General features: G+C 30.5%; 1 protein-coding gene across 1 annotated transcript in view; it reads left to right on the top strand.

The window, feature by feature from the left end:
- The first annotated feature begins 1,362 nt into the window (after positions 1 to 1,362).
- Positions 1,363 to 17,985, top strand: part of LOC106459297 (uncharacterized protein C6orf106 homolog) — a 27,983-nt gene continuing 11,360 nt past the window's right edge. The window contains exons 1-2 of the mRNA XM_013918908.2: positions 1,363 to 1,683; positions 13,813 to 13,967. Of these exons, the coding sequence (XP_013774362.1) occupies positions 1,529 to 1,683; positions 13,813 to 13,967 (310 nt within the window). The 5' untranslated portion in view covers positions 1,363 to 1,528. The remainder of the gene's footprint in view (positions 1,684 to 13,812; positions 13,968 to 17,985) is intronic.

Genomic DNA, 17,985 nt, shown 5'->3' with positions numbered 1-17,985 from the left:
AAGGGTTCGATTCCCCTCGGTGAACATAACAGATAACCTTATGTGGCTTTGTTATGAAAAACACACACATACCTTTTCATCGAAGCTTCTTATTGACATATTTATGAGAGTGTTAATGGTCTTCACTTATATTTTGCTCCTTATCTCTTATTTACTTTTATTGCTATATTTAATGTACTTCAGTATATTTATTTTAACCTCTTATGTTCGCGTATAAAAATATGCTGAAAGTTGATTACATTACTGTAAAGATTGCTAATTTTTTCACATTTGTTGCCTTTACATAAGAAATCGACGTAGGTGGAAAGACTGGAATTTATCAAGCATTTTTATAATTTCTGAAGTCCTGTAAATCTTCTTAGTCAATATTTTTTCTTTAAAAAATGAATACACTGAGAATAATTAAATGAGAACATGGGAGGAGGACTAATAGAATGGTGCCTAGGATGGAGGGGTTGTCATATGAGGAGAGGTTGAGATCCCTCAAACTGTTCTCTCTTGAAAAAAAGAAAAGTTAGAGGGGATCTGATTGAGGTGTTAAAGAATGTAAAGGGAATTGATAGTGTTGATGTATCATCTTTTTTCATACTTAACGGCAAGAAAAGTAGGATTCGGGGACACAAATATAAACTCTATCAAAGTAGGAGTAATCTTCAGCTAAGACAGTTTTATTTCTCTAACAGGGTGGTTGGCCTTTGGAATGGGTTGCTTTCTGGTGTTGTGAAAGCAGTAAATGTAGGTGAGTTTAAGAGAAAGCTTGATAACTACATGAATGATATGAGCTGGCTTTAAGATTTTCTTTGATTTATTTGTTTAATAGTTTTAGTTTAGTTTAGAGAATGGGAGAGCCAAGATAGACCAATAGATCCATTGTCGTTCTAAAACATTATGCTATATTATATTCTTGTCCAGCAAGAAATTAAAAGAATTCAAACCAGTGCGACATGCTTCATATCATTACACCGTCTTATAATTCTGAATCAAAAAAGCTTTTTTTCTACATAAGAATAACTCTGTTTTAGGCTTTTAAGACTAAAATATATTCCCTGACTTCAAGGATCGCGTATACAGTCTTTTCATATCGTCTTTCAAACAGGCCAGCCATTTTGAAAAGGACTATTCCGAAGTTATTTAATTTGACTTGGTTATATATTTCTATAATGATTTTCTGTAAAGTTTTTGAAGTCAGTGGTGTATAACTTCTCGAATTAATGAAACTCATTTTCTGAATTTTAAAATGAAGCTATTTATATATATATATATTATTTGATTAAATTTACTTAAAAATAAAGCAAATTTGTTTTATAAGTCAGTAAAAATTACGCATTATTTTACCCATCATTCTATACGAAAGACACGTATGACATCATCTACAGAGCAGACGCTCGAAAATGGAGGAAAATCGTGTTAATGTTATTGAAGCGAAGTTAACGATAGATTTATAAATACAGCTTTGGTTTTAAAGTGAGTGATCTTGAGTGGTTCTCGTTGTGTTTGTAGTGCAGTCAGAGGTTAAAAAAGAAGCGTTATGGACATTGACAGTGATTTAGATGCGAATTTATTGCAGCAGTTTAGTTGCATGGGTACAACTGACCGAGATATTTTGATTTCTCAGCTCCAAAAATTGTTAGGAAATCAGCTCAACCCTGCAGGATGTGCTTTCTTCTTAGATATGAATAATTGGTAAGCTCATATGATACTTTCAATATTTCTATAGTTTAGTACCATTGTAAATACAGTTTAGGATCATACTGGTGACTCTTCATGAATTGTACATTTTGAAAATACGATACCAAAAATTATTTCGTAGGCTAGTCTACTTAGATTTAGAATAAAATCGAAGCTACTGGCTAGAGCGCTAGACCTAAGATTTGTTTACAAGAATGAAAATAAGAGGCTTAACAATAACACTAACGGTAACGCTGTAACTTACAGAGTAAGCATTTAGGCTGATTAAAAAGGCAATATCATATTAAAACATTAATTTTAACAAATGCCAGAAGATGAATTATTTTCCATAAAGCACATAATTAAATAATATAAAGATATTTAGTTTTTCACAAAGTAAAAACTCCGTAGAAAGGGTATCATATTAATAAACAGATGTAAAAAGGACTTTGAGAGACGATTGTGTGTGTGTGTGAATGTGTGTGTACTTACAAAATTACATGGGGGAAGAGGTATAATTAATTAACTTTGTTAAAAATTAAACTGATGGCAGAAACACATTCTTTCACAAAAAATCTTAATATAACTTCAAATGTTTTTTTTTTTGTTCTTTTTAACAAAATTAACAATATTTTTTAAATTTAATTATGTGATGAATATGAAAGAATAAATTGTCTTTTGTTGATTGCATAGAAAGTATACCAGTGTTAAATTCATCTCGGCCATCTCAGTTGACATTGGAAGTGAAGACCAAAGCACAAAAACAGTAGGTTTTTCTCACTGAAAGAATCTTGGCACTTGGCTGGTGATATCAGATGAAAGGAATTATACATAAATATGAAATTGGTTTTATAAGATATATTTTTTTTTACGTATGAAAATTTACAGCTAAATTTATGTTAAATTGCACTTTTAAGAAAATTAACAAGTGAATTTTCTTTAGGTTCCAAAAATCCATGGAGTGTACATAACTTTTTTTATGCCTTGGCCTTCACATGCAATGTTATGTAGTATAAATGTAAGAGACATTGAGTTTGATATTTTATTGGAAAAGATTAAAAGTGTGGAAAGTTTCACTTGTAAGTTATGTAATAGATAGGTTATGCTGATTTTCTTTGTTTGGTAGAGATGTACATAAAGTTCAGACAGTATTTTATAGTACAGTAGATATAGGTGTACTTAAACATATTGAAATGTTTTGAAAAACAAAGGTTTTTTTCTAAGTAGCTTTTTTTTACAGACTGTGATGTGTATTCTTCCTTACAAAGTGAATAATTACAGTTTTAGAAAAATCTTTAACAGCATTCAAATTTTAAAAAATAAATTTTGCTCTGTTCAAAAAGACCATAAAAATAATAAAATTTAAGGATAAGGGTCCTGTTGCTCCATCTATGCTATTTTATCCAATAAACTAAACTAAACTTTAAAAAAAAAAATAATAATAACACCCTCAATACCAGATTATATCATTTTAATACGTATCCAGTCTTCCCTTAAACTTCCTTAAATTTATTTCATATACTATACCTGAAGGAAGTTCATTCCAAAGACCAACCACTATTATAGGAACACTGCTAAATAGAAGCAAAAATGTTTTAGGGTGAAAGAAAATCTGCCTAGTGTGCTATATAGCACATTTAAATATTTCTGCTCCCCCCAATGTAGGAATAATTTTTGTCTCACATTTTGACACCTTTTCACTATTTCATTTACAAAGTGTATCATATACAACAACCATGGTTCAGTTTAACTTTTGTGTATATGTATAGCTGACAATTATTTTAATCCCAAGGTTTTTCATCTTGTGATGTTTTCAAACAAGGTTGTACTTATTCCCAATAAAAGAAATTGATGCAGCTTATAAAGTTTATGGTTTAGTGAATGGTTATTTCAAAAGTACTTGTTTATGGAAAACTTTTAATTATCTCATGCATCTGTATTAACTGTTGTTTTTCCTAAATGCTGTTTGTATTACTTCATATTATTATCAAGTTTTCCAAGATATATTTGTTTTATCAATCACATACTTTTTGTAAGGAAATATTTTTTGCTAATTGATTATTTACAGAATTGAAGAAAAAACAGAGACAATTGTCTGTTTCACGAAAACTTCATTTATTCATGACCATGGTTTCACCAGTAAAGGAATCATGAGGTACAGATGTCAGTCTGAACCTACTGGCTCACCAGTGTCGAAGACGAGTGCTTTACCCAATGAGCTACTTGGGTTCTCATATTTAAGTAAAATAAACTAAAACAAAAGTAACAGTTACATTGTCTCTTACTTGATGCATAAGATAATTGTGGTTTTTTGTTGTTAGTAGTCATGTGATAATGATGTGTCCATTAATAAACGTAATGTGTTTCAATTAATTGATACAAAAGTTTCTGTTGGATATCTTTTCACTAGGAAATTTTGTCATCATTGAGTAACTCTCTTACAGGGTTGTTGAAAAGATACAGTTTTACTTATAAACTGTGTTTCAATAACTGGAATGATTGAATTTATCAAACATCCTCACATTTATATTCTGTTTTGGCATAGGCGATTTATTAAGCTTACAATTCCTTCACATGGGAAATATGGTCAGTTTAGTTAACAATAACAGATAGTATTTTTACTAAGGCTTTAATTAGTTAACTGCAATATTATTTTAACACAATGGAAGAATTAAATTCAGTTATTTTGCCCATTCGTATTACATTACATATGATTTAAGAACAGTATGGAATCTGATAGTCCAGCTAGACTGTCCTATACACTGGCCTAAACATTAAAATGAAAATAAAACACATATAGCCAGCCCTTATCATTCAAATATTTATGAATCATTCCCTTAAACTCCCTTAAATTAACTGCATTTACCAAATCTGAAGGCAACTCATTTCAAAGGCCAACTACCCTGTTAAAAAAATAAAGCTGTTTTAGCTGAAGATGACTCCTACATTGCCAAAATATGTCTTCTAGTTTTACCATTTTCACTATGTGCAAAAAAACGTTTATTCATCAACACTATCAATTCCCTGAACAATCTTAAACACCTAAGTCAGATCTCTTCTGACTCTTTTAAGAGAAAATTTCAGATATCTTAACTTGTCCTTATATAACAATCTTTTCATCACAAGTATTGTTCTAATAGACTTCCTATGAACCTTTTCCTTCCTAAGGTAAGAGCCACAGACTGAACACAATACTCCATATGAGGCCTAACCAGTGACCTATACAATGAAATTACCTCATTACACATATATTCATTATTTTGTAAATGCAACTTAAAATTCTATTTGACTTACCACTTTCATGGGTTTCATGGATCATCTGATTGGTTCAAGAGACTAATCAACTAAAATACCAGGACTTTTCTTCCTTATCACTGTTGAGGTTATTCCTAACAAAAGTATATTCATAATTTGAATTATGATAACCTACATGCATTAACTTTCATTTATTATAATTAAAAGTCATCTGCAATTTATTTGTCCAGCTCACCAAATAACCTAAATGCATTTGTAAAGTAAAAGCATCCTCGTCACATCTAGCAACACCCAAGATCTTAGTATCATCAACAAATAAGAACAATTTATTGACAATTTCTCCATCTGTGTCATTAATGTAAATCAAAAAGAGTAAAAGACCTTCACTGAGTCTTGAAGTGCTCCTCTTATGACATGAATCCAGTTTGAATGAATTCCATTTGTAACAAGTTTCTTCTTCAAAAACATTTACTCATCTCTCTGCACAGAGAATAACTGTTACCTCGTACCTCTGCTATGACAATGTTTTCACCTGCCACAAGCCTTAAATAAAGCTCCCACTCCTACATTTATTAATGTGTGGTGATCCAGCCTATGATGTAATTATCATTAGACTATTGACCTTCAGCAATAGGAAGGCAACACACCCTCCCTTCATGATTTGAACAAAGATTCATTCTTTCATTGGCACTGCTTTGTTCAGATGCATATTTTCATAGACATTAATAGCTTTTTTACATATATTATTTTTTAAAATTTCAGTTATAACTTTTGTTTGAATTATCTTCAATTTAATTTTCTTTTGTAATCACATTTGTAATTTTGGGACAAATGTGCCATTGTTTGTGATCAGGTTACTTTTAAGATTTATGTTGTTTAACCCAGCATACTTGTTTCATTAAATATTCTTCTATGTTATCATTAGTCCAACAACCTAGGCCTTTTTATCATCAGTATATCAGGCTAACTTTTACTTTTCAAACAAAAATAGAAAAAAATGGTTTCATGGATCGCCAGGATTATACATTAATGTTTCCACATTTCTGACATCTCTTGAGGTTCTGAAACTCCTGATCAGGAGTCATCCAATACTTTAATGGTGACTGGAAGCACTCTGATGGTCAGTGGTATTACTGCCATTCTGCACTAGGTGGTTGTTTCTATTCTGACCTCAGATCCAGAATACCCTACCTTCTGTTTCTTTTACTTCAGCGGAGCCTGCCCTGTCTTTCAAAAAGTTTTGCCAATATTGTTTCCATACCTGTTTTAGCTTCTAGTTCCTTCTTCCTGTCAAGGATCAGGTAATCCTACTTTCATCATTTACTGTTTGAATTACACAGTTATGTATCTTTTGTTTTTTGCTGAATCTCATTCTAAGCCTGCAACTGATCTCCATATCAGGTGCCAATATCAATCCAATCTAAAAAATTCCCTAATGTTTTTCTGATCTGTTTTTTAAGATGGTCATTTTGGTAAGTTTGTCTACTTATGAAAATACACAATACATTCAGATGCCTTCATAATGAAAGAGTGCAACAGATTCGGAAATGAGTTCAGTCACAGAGAAGCGAAAAGAAATATTGGTGACTGTTAGATCAGATCATGTCCTGATATATATTGTCTACTTCTTAATTTTTCTTATAAAGATAAATGTATTTTCAACATAGTTTTATTTGCCCTAAAATATCCTAGCATCAGTCAGAAAGTGCCTTTATTTCTGGTGTTCATAACTATTACTAGGTTCAGCCTCTCCCTTGCTGTTTTCATTCCAGGGAGGTTTGTTATAGGGTTTGACATCTTGTTTGTTTATTCTTGTATGGGAGAGGATTCCTGTCAACTTTATCAGATAATCTCCCATCAGGTTTGTCATTTCACAGCTTCTCTCACTGGTGAAATTCGTTGGAATTCATGCAGGCAGGGATGAGGGCAACCCCCCCGACACATTTTTTCCCATTCTTACATCATATAGCAGTTTTCTCTCCTTCCATTTTCCAGTCTTCTTAGACACTAGTGGGGTGAGTATTGATTATTTTGTTATTGTTTGTTTTTTTCCTTTAACTCCATCATCACTGTTAAGATATATCCATGTATGTAAACTAGAAATGATGGAACCTATCAAGTGGCCGGTGATGCCTCATAGGGAATACGTCTCTTATAGAAAAATCAAAATATATATTTGGCGGTTAAAGCCATCTGTCCTTACTCGATGCTTGCTGTTGAGATGGGGTTTTCCACAAAACTGCTTTGGCAGTGTGTATATGTTTTCTCTTCCAGGCCATACTTCATATGAAAAAAAAAAAACACTAGGTGTGTGCCTGCCCTCACACTTAACTAATGCCTGCTGTCATTAGTCATGGTAACCCAGTGCTCAGGGTATCAATGTGGAACCTTATGCATATGTGATGTTTGTTGTTTGGTCCAAGCATTTTTGTGGTGTTTTTCCTCATGCTAATTTCTCCCTCCCGTGTTCTTCTAGTGGAATATCGGAGAACCCCTAATTCTATAGTTTTTACTTCTTAAAAAAAAAAGGGCCTATTCTAAGCGTGTTAATTACATTGCATAATTTTTAACTGGCTGTAGCTAGATTTCAGTCACTTATAATTTCAGACAAAAATGACTTAATCTTCGTCTGTGCCATCATTAGTATTGACTGACTGTAAAGAGACTATTTTTTGCTTATATAATAATTATATTTAAATCTAATATATGAAATTAAATACCATGCAAAGTACTTTTAATTCTACCACCATTGAAAACATTGAAATGTTTTACACAAAGTGGGAAGTACCATGCTGATGGAACGTTGCTTCTGTTTTTGTTATTTACCTTCTAATGAACATGTAGTTTCCACTTGAAATATTAAAATTTAAATACATCTTGATATCCTCTTTTTGAGGCAGTAACCTTAATATAAATATGTAAATTTTAAGAACCAGCCAAGTCATAGAATTTCTTTTTTGATGGCCAGTAGTGAGGTCAAATTTAATGAGAAATAATCAACAGTTTTCACCACAAAAATACCAATGACTTTATTTAAAAAAAGGAATAAATATTGTTTTGTATATAAATGGAAAAAAGTTGGTGATGTGTTTTATTAATTTCGTATCATAGAACTTGAATAATTAAAAGATTATAGTTGTGGCTTAAAGTTTAAAGAAAAAATTCAACTAAGAATAAATTTACTATGAATAAAACTATATATAACATCCATTGGATCTGTGATGCTTGTGAAATATATTCTTATATTTGGGAGTCAGAAAAACTAGTAGATTTCCTATATTACCAATACAAACAGACAAGAGTCATGGTAAGGCTGTGAAAAAAAAAAAAGAAGCAAGTAAAATGTTAAGACAATGTACATATCCAATCAAAAATCTTGGTACATACCTGAAATTCTAATATTATTTGCACAATAATCAATTTGTTTAGTTATTTATGGTCTTCAACATTTTTGTAATTAGTGAATTATCCTGTCATTAACTCATTACTGTTACTTAATACAATAATAATTAATTCTTTAATATTATTTCTTACTTCTTGTTCTTTTAACTCCCATGAAAAGTAAGTTGGTCAATTCTACCTTGATCTTGCTTAGCAATATGAATTCCACTTGCATACATAAACTGTAACATTACTGGACCCAAAAGTGCTGGATAAAGGCTCCATATAATTGAACAAATTAATTACTGTTCACATCATATTATAATTTCAGTTATGGACCAAGATTTGTGCATTGCTTTACACTTTACTTGTTTTTGTTATTTTCATTCACAGCACTGAAGCCATCAGAATAATCTATTTTATTCTGTTATTTCTACGTACAGTAAGTATTTCAGATTGACAAAAAAAGGCTACATGTATATAGAGCTGAGTGATGAGTGGAATGTGCTGTTGATTAATCATGAGACTCATCAACCGTGAATAGTTGGATTAATTGAAAATAGTAATATTGGAAACACTAATTGTGATTAGTTGGTTATTTTTGTGTGTCATGACACTAATCAGTTGAGCTGAATAAACTTGAATTTATCAAAAACAATAATGAAAAATCATAATGGCAATATTTTGCTTACTTGGATAGTTGGAATAATCATAAACACTAATTTTTAATAGTTGATTATTTTCGTGGTTTAGTCAATTTAATCATAATTTGAATTAACCGATTATTTGTTGTGACAGTAATAGATTATATTGACTAATTGAATTAATTACCCAGTTCTACATGTATAGATACAGTTGACTTCTAATTGGAAGAACATGAACAAATGCACAAACAATTATTTTTAACATGTTGATTAAATGTTTTTTGCTGTACAGATAAAACTGCTCCTTATGTGACAAGATTTATGTTGAAGTAATTTATTCAAGTCTTCCCAATTTTTTTTATCTTATTGTCAGTGAATAATAAAATTATTTGATTTAATCAAAGTGAACAGAAATATTGGGCTTGAATATTCTGATGAAATTAAATGTGCTTACTGAACTTGTACTAAACATTTCAAAAATATTAAATATTTTTGCAGTTTGTATGTATTACCATATATTATTAGTACATTCACATTTCTTTTTATTTTATTTACTGTTTGTTTCCATGTTTTATGGGATATGTAAGCTATTTGTTCCATATGTACATGTATCTTGTAAACTGTTCAAGACTTACTCCAATTCAGGTCATGATTAAGAAACATTTCATCTTAAATACTCTGATGATTGATTTGTTATTCATAGTAGCTGATTTAAAGATCTCTGTGATAGGGTATAGTATGTTGTACATATGTGTGAGTGTCATTCGTTGTAGAGCTGCAGCAAAGTGAAGTTGATATTTTAAGATAAATAGAAAGATCCAGTAACTTTTTTTTTTTTCATTTTTAATGTGCTGAGGTTATTATATCCTCCACTTTCTTATACAGATAATTTTAAAAACTGCTTATGTATGTCTTTAAACTAAAGTTTATTAAAGAATTACTTGTCATAAACAGTTCATATGTGTTTAGTTTAGTGCTTACTCTGGCCATTTTTAATTTATAGCCATAGATTTTGGGGTAGAAAATTAAATAGCAAATCCTAGTGCATGATTCAAACATGAGCCACACAAATAATCAAGAGCTGAGGAAAGTATGTTGTGTACATCAAAATAGTTACTGATTTGTTTTAAAGACAAGTGTAACAAGTCTGTTCGTATCAATTTTTAAATTCATTACTCCTTTTTTTTTTTATTGGTTATCCCATTTTGCCCAAAATTGAGAATTTAATTTTCATTTCTCTTATTTTATATATATAATTTTGATGCTTATGGTAATTAAACTCATCATTTCTTCAGTTGTTTATGAAAGAACAAATACCTCATGCTCCCTGACCATGCAACATTATTTTTATAAAATATAGATTTATTGGCCAGTTATGCTAACTAGTTTGTGTTACAATGTATTTGATTGGCTGAATGAATCATCAGTAACATATATATACAGTAAACCATGATTGTGATAGCAGTAATTATTATTGTAAAAATAAAAATGTTAAACTGTGATTAATCCAATAATTGGACATCAATTAAGGGACTTAACAGCAATAAAATTTTAAAGAACTAATGGTGGAATTTGCAGTGGTTTATTGACGTATGCTTGTCACACATACAGTGGTTGATTTTATTGATTAAAAGACCAGCAATAATGGGGGTGGATAAATAAAATATTACATTCAAAGTTTTGAGCTAGATTTTGTGAAATGTTTTGTTTTAGTATATTAAATGGCATTTTCATCACCAGTTATTTTAAATAATTGCACATGTTTACAATGTTGACTGACAAGGTAAACACTTTGGTTTATATACATGTATTATTTAGTAGTTTATGTATTAGTTACATGTTTGGCAGAAATATAGCTAATGAACATAATTCATTCTTCCTTGTCATTTTATGCAATATAAGTTGCATGTTTATGTTTACTAAGTAAGCCACTACAGCATATGTTAATGCTAAGATACTTAATTATGCTTTAAATGAAACTTTCCATTTATAATAGAAGAAAAAATTCAAAAAGCAACTGATTCTTATTTTAGTGTACAGAAAAAGGTCAGAGAGCCAACTAAAGAAGATAACATTTTAAAGTAATAGTTAACCACTAATGAGGATATGGAAGAGTTCAAGTGGGAGGAGGGACATTTCGGTACAAGTGATCATTGTATAATTAGGTTTAATATTGTGCTACATATTGAGAGAAAGAATGAAATTTTATTTCCTAATTTTCAGTAAGCCAGTTTTGATGCCATGAGACAAGATTCATCATTAATGAATTAGGATAATTAGTTATAAGGTGATGTGACAGATTTTGAAAATTTTAATCAATTCAAGATAAGCTTGTTCCTTAAAACAGGGAGTGTCAAACCTAATTGGTTTACTAAAGATATTAAGGATAAAAGCCATAAGTTTAAATTAACGTATAGGATGAAAGACTTATAGAACTATAGGAAAACTATGAATTTGATTAAAAAGTAAATTGGGAAATGATAAAGGACTTATGAGAAAGAGCTGATTGATAATATTAAAATTAACAGCAAATGTTTTTTCTAAGAATGTTAAAGATAAGCAGTCTTTTAAAATGGGAATAAAGCCCTTAAAGGATGTTGATGTCAAGGGTTTTTATTGAAGATTGTGAGATGGCTGAGCTTTTAAGTGTTCTTCTCTGCTTTTACAAAGAAGATATTAGAAATATTTCTGACCTTGAGTTTTGTATGGGAAATATTGGAATTGTCCTGAATCATGTAATATTAATTCCCTGTTGGTAAGTATAATAGTGAGAAATTAAAAATAGATAAAGCACCAGAACCAGGTAAAGTTTTCCCAGGGTTTTAGAGAAAAACAAAGATCAGATATGTGAGTCTATTTGATATTTGGTAGGTAACTAAACATTAGGTAGGTGCATATTTTTAAAGTGGGTAATAAGAATTGCCCAAAAATTATATGCTAGTAAATCTTACTTTTTAAGATTAAAAATATTCTTGAAAATCTGATATAAGAAGCTTTGCAAAATCATTTACTGAAATATGAAATCACAAGAGAAAGCTAGCTTGGATTCACTAAAGAAAGATCTTTCTTTACTAACTTTTTGAAAAGTTGCTTGTTATTTTGGTGAAAGAAAGTGTATGGATTTGGTATGATTAGATTTTCACCAAGCTTTTGATAAAGTGCCACACAGAAGGTTAACTGAGAAAATTCCATTAGATGGTGTTGGGAATTTAATGGTTAATTCAATTCTAGGGTGATTGTATGAGAAAAAGCAAAAGAATGTCATTAATAGAATCTCAGTGATCAATGCTTTTTTTATTTGCATTAATAATAATATTAAAGTATAATTAGTAAAGTAATAAAGTTTGCTGATAGCATTTTACTGTTGGGTATCTCTACCTGTGTTGAGGATGTAGAGGTATTACAGAATGTCTTGAATCACTTGTTAAGTTGGAAAAGTATTGAGCAAATGACCCTTAGTTATAGTACGTAAGTTAATGAATCTGTTTTTTTTTTCATAACTTGAATCACATGTTTAATACAGATGGATATCCTATTCAGTAGGATGACTGGAGAATAGGATCTTCTCAAAGTGGCAGATATGTTATTCAAGATATTGGGGCAGTACTCTGTTGCTAGTAATAAAGCTAATAAAACTTGAGGGTTTGTTTGTAAACAATGATGATTACAAGTCAATAATTGAAACTATTTCTCTTTATAATTTACTAGTTAGGCCTTACTTTGAATACTGTGTATGGTTTTGGTCTTCTTGTCTAAGAAAGGATATTTATTGAAAAGAGTTAATAGTAGGGCTACTAGGATCTTATCATTCTTAACTTTTATGCAAACTGGAGTTTATTTCTAGATGTTTCTGTTAAACATAAATAAAATAATGACCTTTATCTCCAGAATATATTTTTATTACCTAACAAAGATAATTCTGGAGTTTTTTGGTCCTTATTTTACTTATATTAATAGAAAGGGCTACTGTTATGATTTTGGGGACAGAGGGGCTATTGTCCAGGGATAGGTTTAGATCTCAACTGAATTTCTCTTGAAAAAAGAAGGGTAAGAAGTGATTATATAGAAGTTATAAGATTATCTTGGGGATTGATGGAATAAAGGCCTCTGATTTCTTTGTGCTGTGTTCTGAAGACAAGAGGAGACAAGTTTAAGATTTAGAAAAGATGGACTAGGCTCCAGTTAAAACAGTTTTATTTTCTATTGGATTATGAAATTAGTCACTGTTAGCAACAATTAGACTGGCAACTTACAAGTGTTAAGTGGGAAAAATCAATTATTTTCTGAAAAATAAAGGTTGGGTATGCAGGGATAAAACAACTCCTCATTGTCTGTGTGTTATGTTTATACTCATTAAGTACAAGTTCAAAGTATATTAAGAATGTGTTTTTATAGAAGAAAAGGTTGAATTCACTAAATTTTAACAATAACGTACATTTTTATTTGTATTTTGAGATCTGCTTATAATAAAACATTATATCTCATTACGAGTCAAAATTTTCTTTTATCCATGTTAAAAAAGATGTAAGTTGTATGGATAAATTATTTGTGACACCTGCAACATAAAACACAAGAAACTTTCTGACAGAAGTGCACTTTAATTTTAAACTTTTTAATTCTAATTGCAAGTAAATGTATTATCAAAATAATCTGAAAATATACAGGTTGCTTTTTATGAATGGGTTTTTGTATTTCATACTTTTCTTTAGAAAAAAGATGCTTCTTTTGGTGTTGGTATTTATCTTAATTTTCTATATATATATATTTATGAGCTAGCGTTTTATTGAGAATGAGCCTTGTAATGATATATATGAAATAAAATGTAATTCTTTCAGTCTTTATACTATCTTGATTAATTTAATAGGAATCTGCAGGCAGCTGTATGTTCATACTTTGACTTTGAAGCACCTCTAGATAAGCTTCCTTCTATGTCATTTGTGAAAGATGTAACCATAGGAGAAGGAGAAGCTGTTCCACCCAGCACTAGATTTGTGAAAACTTGGAGGATTCAAAACCCAGGTAACACACTTTTGCATGTACAAATGTCTCTTTTTTTTTTACCAATATAGATTTAAAATTTTTTATATATTTGCAAATAAAATATACTGTAAGGCCAATACCTGGAAAAGGTGAGCAATTGTATGAATTGAATGAGAATATATCATAAAAAATAAAAATGTTAGAATATCAAAGAAAATTGTTCATCTTCTTAACAAAGTTTATTTGTGATACATCTATGTAGGATCTGCATTCATCCTTAAACAAATTGTTAGAGATGAATATGAATTTGTCTTTGCATGTCTTGTGGTATAACCTAGAGCTTTGTATCATGCAGGTTTAGGTTTACTGGTCTTTGGTAAGAGGGAAAAACCATTTGAATGGAATTATTACTTGTACAAGAGACCACTATAAGTCTCTTCAAAAGTGATAAGAACTTTATTAAGATGTAAATGTTGAAAGGCAAATTAAGTACAGTGTGTTAATTGATGATTAACTAAATTCAACCATCAAGTATAGAGTTACAAGATAACATCTAGTGTTTATTTATTCTGTAAGTAAGGTATACTATATTCTTTCTTTAATGTTATTTTCACTAACAGCATTGATTAGAATGTTTACTATATATATAGCTTTCTCACTTTTGGTGATAATATTTGATTATAGAGATTATATTGTATTGTTAGCATACATGGATTTAGGACTAACGTAAATGTCTTAACTGGCTGAACCTTGTGAGATATTATTAGTTTTACTGTCAAAAATATCATTAACAGGGAGAGTCACCAACTTATTAAACAACACATTCTTTTTTTAGGCTATATTTTTTAATGTTGTAATATGTTTGTTAACTTGAGCTAGCTATGGGTTTTTGAAGATGTAACGTGATGTTGAATTAATTTCAACTGATAATTTAAAAGAACTCTTAAAGAATTAGAAGTGGATTTTATCTTGGCGAAAATAGAGCAGAATGTGGAATATTCATGAAAAATAATCTCAAATGTTGAAGATAAGGTCAAGTAGTGAGACTTAAAGGTTACTTGAGATGATGAAATTATTAAGACAAGATTAAAAGGAATGATACAGAAAAATTAAGAAAGATCAAGAAGAAATTTACTAAAAAAAAAATAAAATCAAGAAAAAAAAAAAAGAGATAGAAAATTAAAATAATAGCAGGAATAAAGGGACAGAAACTTAGAAGAAAGAGATGTAGCCTTTAAAGAAGAATTGATAAAAAAATCAATCTGATTGAAGACAAGATTGATGAAACTGTTGAAAATGTATAGAGATATTACAACAGTAGGATTGAAGAGGTATGGAAATGCTGTAATCACAAGATTGAAAGACACTGACAAAGTCAAAAGTGAAGTAAAAAAAGAACATCGATGACAAAATAAGTCATCTGAAAGATAAATTATTAAATGCAAAGATTAAACCAGCTACACCTATTTCTGCATCGCCTCATGAGTTCCAACCAAAAACACTATCTACTACTGAGTAGAATTTAGTTTGATCAAAGGAACAACACAACTAATGAGACATATAAAAAACAAGAACTAATTAAATTTAATCAGAGAAACAACACAACTGATGAGACATATATAAAAAATAGGAATTAATTTAATTTATTCAAAGAAACAACACAACTAATGAGACATATAAACTACAGAAATTAATTTAATTTATGAGGCAAATTTCAGCTGGAAATACTCCATTAACCATGAATGAGAACTTGTTTGATCTGCATATATTATTACTACTACTGTACCACCTGTTATTGAAGGAACTTTATGGACTACTTCAACCACGACACTACCAAATCCAGTTACAGAATTGGACTGTAATGAACAAGTACAATGGGAGTCATGCCAGAGTCAGTTTGAAACCATTTTAAGAGTGAAAGGGTGAAATAGTGAACAACAAGCCATCTATCCTGCTGTCAATTTAGAGGGACTAGCTTTGACAACATTAAGTACCCTTCCAGCTGAGAGCTTTAACAACTACCCAGCATAGGTCGCCACCTTTCTCAACAGGTTCAGAGTTTCAGACCAGAAAGGAGTATTGAGAGTGAAGTTCCAGAACAGGATATGAAGGAAAGAAAAGACCTAAAGTGATCTCGTAGAAGACTTGGAAAGGAAAGGATGTTCCTGATGAAATGATGAATCAATTGGCTCGTGACCAATTTATTATAGATGCTATAACAGACAAGGTTATGAAAATTAGGCTGAAGTAAAATAAGTTTACATTTTTAAAGTAAGCTCTGCAGTATGAGATGGAACCTAAAATCCATTAAGGTTACAGATAGACTACTAAAGGCACCACTTAGAAGTTACAGGAATATCAGATCCTGCAGTATTGAACGATTTACTTCCACTAACAGTAGTCTAGAAGAATTTAAAAAATTAATCAGAAAGCTAATTATACAGAATGGAGGAAATAGACCACAAGTTAATATATGGTTCAAATGTAACTTGAAGGGACATATTGCTAGGAACTGCAGAAAAAAGCCTGTATGAAATAAGAACTCTCAGATAATGCCAGAAAGAGGTAACTGATATAATTGTGGGAAACTTGCTCATTACAGCCGAGACCATGAGGAATCAAGAGCTGTCATTAAGCCAAGGATACAGAGACCAACCAAATCAAAGGAACAACATAGAGTTTACGAGGAATTAGTTGGATTTATGAAGCAAAGTTCAGCTGGAAATATTCCATCTACCACGATTGAGAAAGATCATTATTTGAAGAAAATAATCCAAAAGTCCATGAGGTTAGTGATGGGGAAACCTTGCATTATGTTCATAAACACTGGTTCTACAGCTACAATTGTTCATCCTAATTTATTTATGAAAGATGGGAAATTATCTTCAGAGATGCAGAAAGAAGAAGGATTGATGCAAACAGCAGGTAGACATGAAGATCCCATAAAAGGGAAGTTGGAAGTTTTCTTACTATAGGAAGCTTCTCTGTACCTCATGATGTGTGGGTAATTGACATTGAGGAAGAGTGTATTTTTAGAACTGACTTCACTGATTTTATGTGGACACATGGAAGCGAGATCAAGTTAGCTTTAGCCAGCGTCACAGCCAATGACCACTACATGGTAATTACTACACTGGATATGGGGCTTTCAGTGGAAACAGGGATGGTTGTTATTGCACCACCACCAAGTGAGATGCTTGTTACAGGAGATAATAACAATAATTCTTCATCTAGTAACTAGGGCATAGTGGAACTAAAACCTCCAGCATATCATGAGGGATTGATAGTTGAAAAACCACCCAAAAGACTAAGAATAGGTAATTTAGTGTAGTGTTCTATTTTTTTGTATGAGGATTGTTTAATGTTTATTATGTTTTTGATTATGTAATGTGATTGAATTATTTTCACCTTATAATTCAAAAGAACCACTAAAGAAAAATCTATGTTACAACAATTCTTATCTGTATAAGAAAACATAAAGTAAATAAAAAAAGAAAGAATAATAGCAATTAACAAGAATGCTTATTACATCTAAAAAGAAACCCTCTAACAACTACAGCTTCTTTAACCCTTTTGATACGGGCCACAGGTGAAAGACCATGTCATCTCGTTTATTGACTTGCATTCAAAATTTTATTGAACTACTAGTTCATGAATTTATGTCAATAACTATGGTATCATACTGTAGATTATAATTCAAATTTTAGTACTATATATTACTTGATTTCTTAATTTAAAAGCAAATATTAAAAAAACTCACAGATAAACATCAATTTTTGTGTGTCACGTGGTATGTTGAATGCAGCAATGGTTAAAATTAGATGTTTTTGAAGTCAAAATACTAAGTCTATAGTTTCGTACAAATTATAAACTCAAATTACTTATATTGACAAGCTAGAATATAAAATAAGAGGCTCTTATCTTTTCAATTTGCTAAGATATTGCTCAGATAGATAAATCAAACACAGTGGCATCCCATCTACCTCTTTCTATTTTTTTAAATGCTCCCTTACATACACTTACTTCTATATATGACATGAATAACCAATTGGAAGCT

Source organism: Limulus polyphemus, unplaced genomic scaffold (genome assembly GCF_000517525.1).
Source record: "Limulus polyphemus unplaced genomic scaffold, Limulus_polyphemus-2.1.2 Scaffold588, whole genome shotgun sequence".
NCBI classification, from domain to species: domain Eukaryota; kingdom Metazoa; phylum Arthropoda; class Merostomata; order Xiphosura; family Limulidae; genus Limulus; species Limulus polyphemus.
The sequence above is the reverse complement of the archived record's forward strand: the minus strand, read 5'-3'. Positions and strand labels throughout refer to the sequence as shown.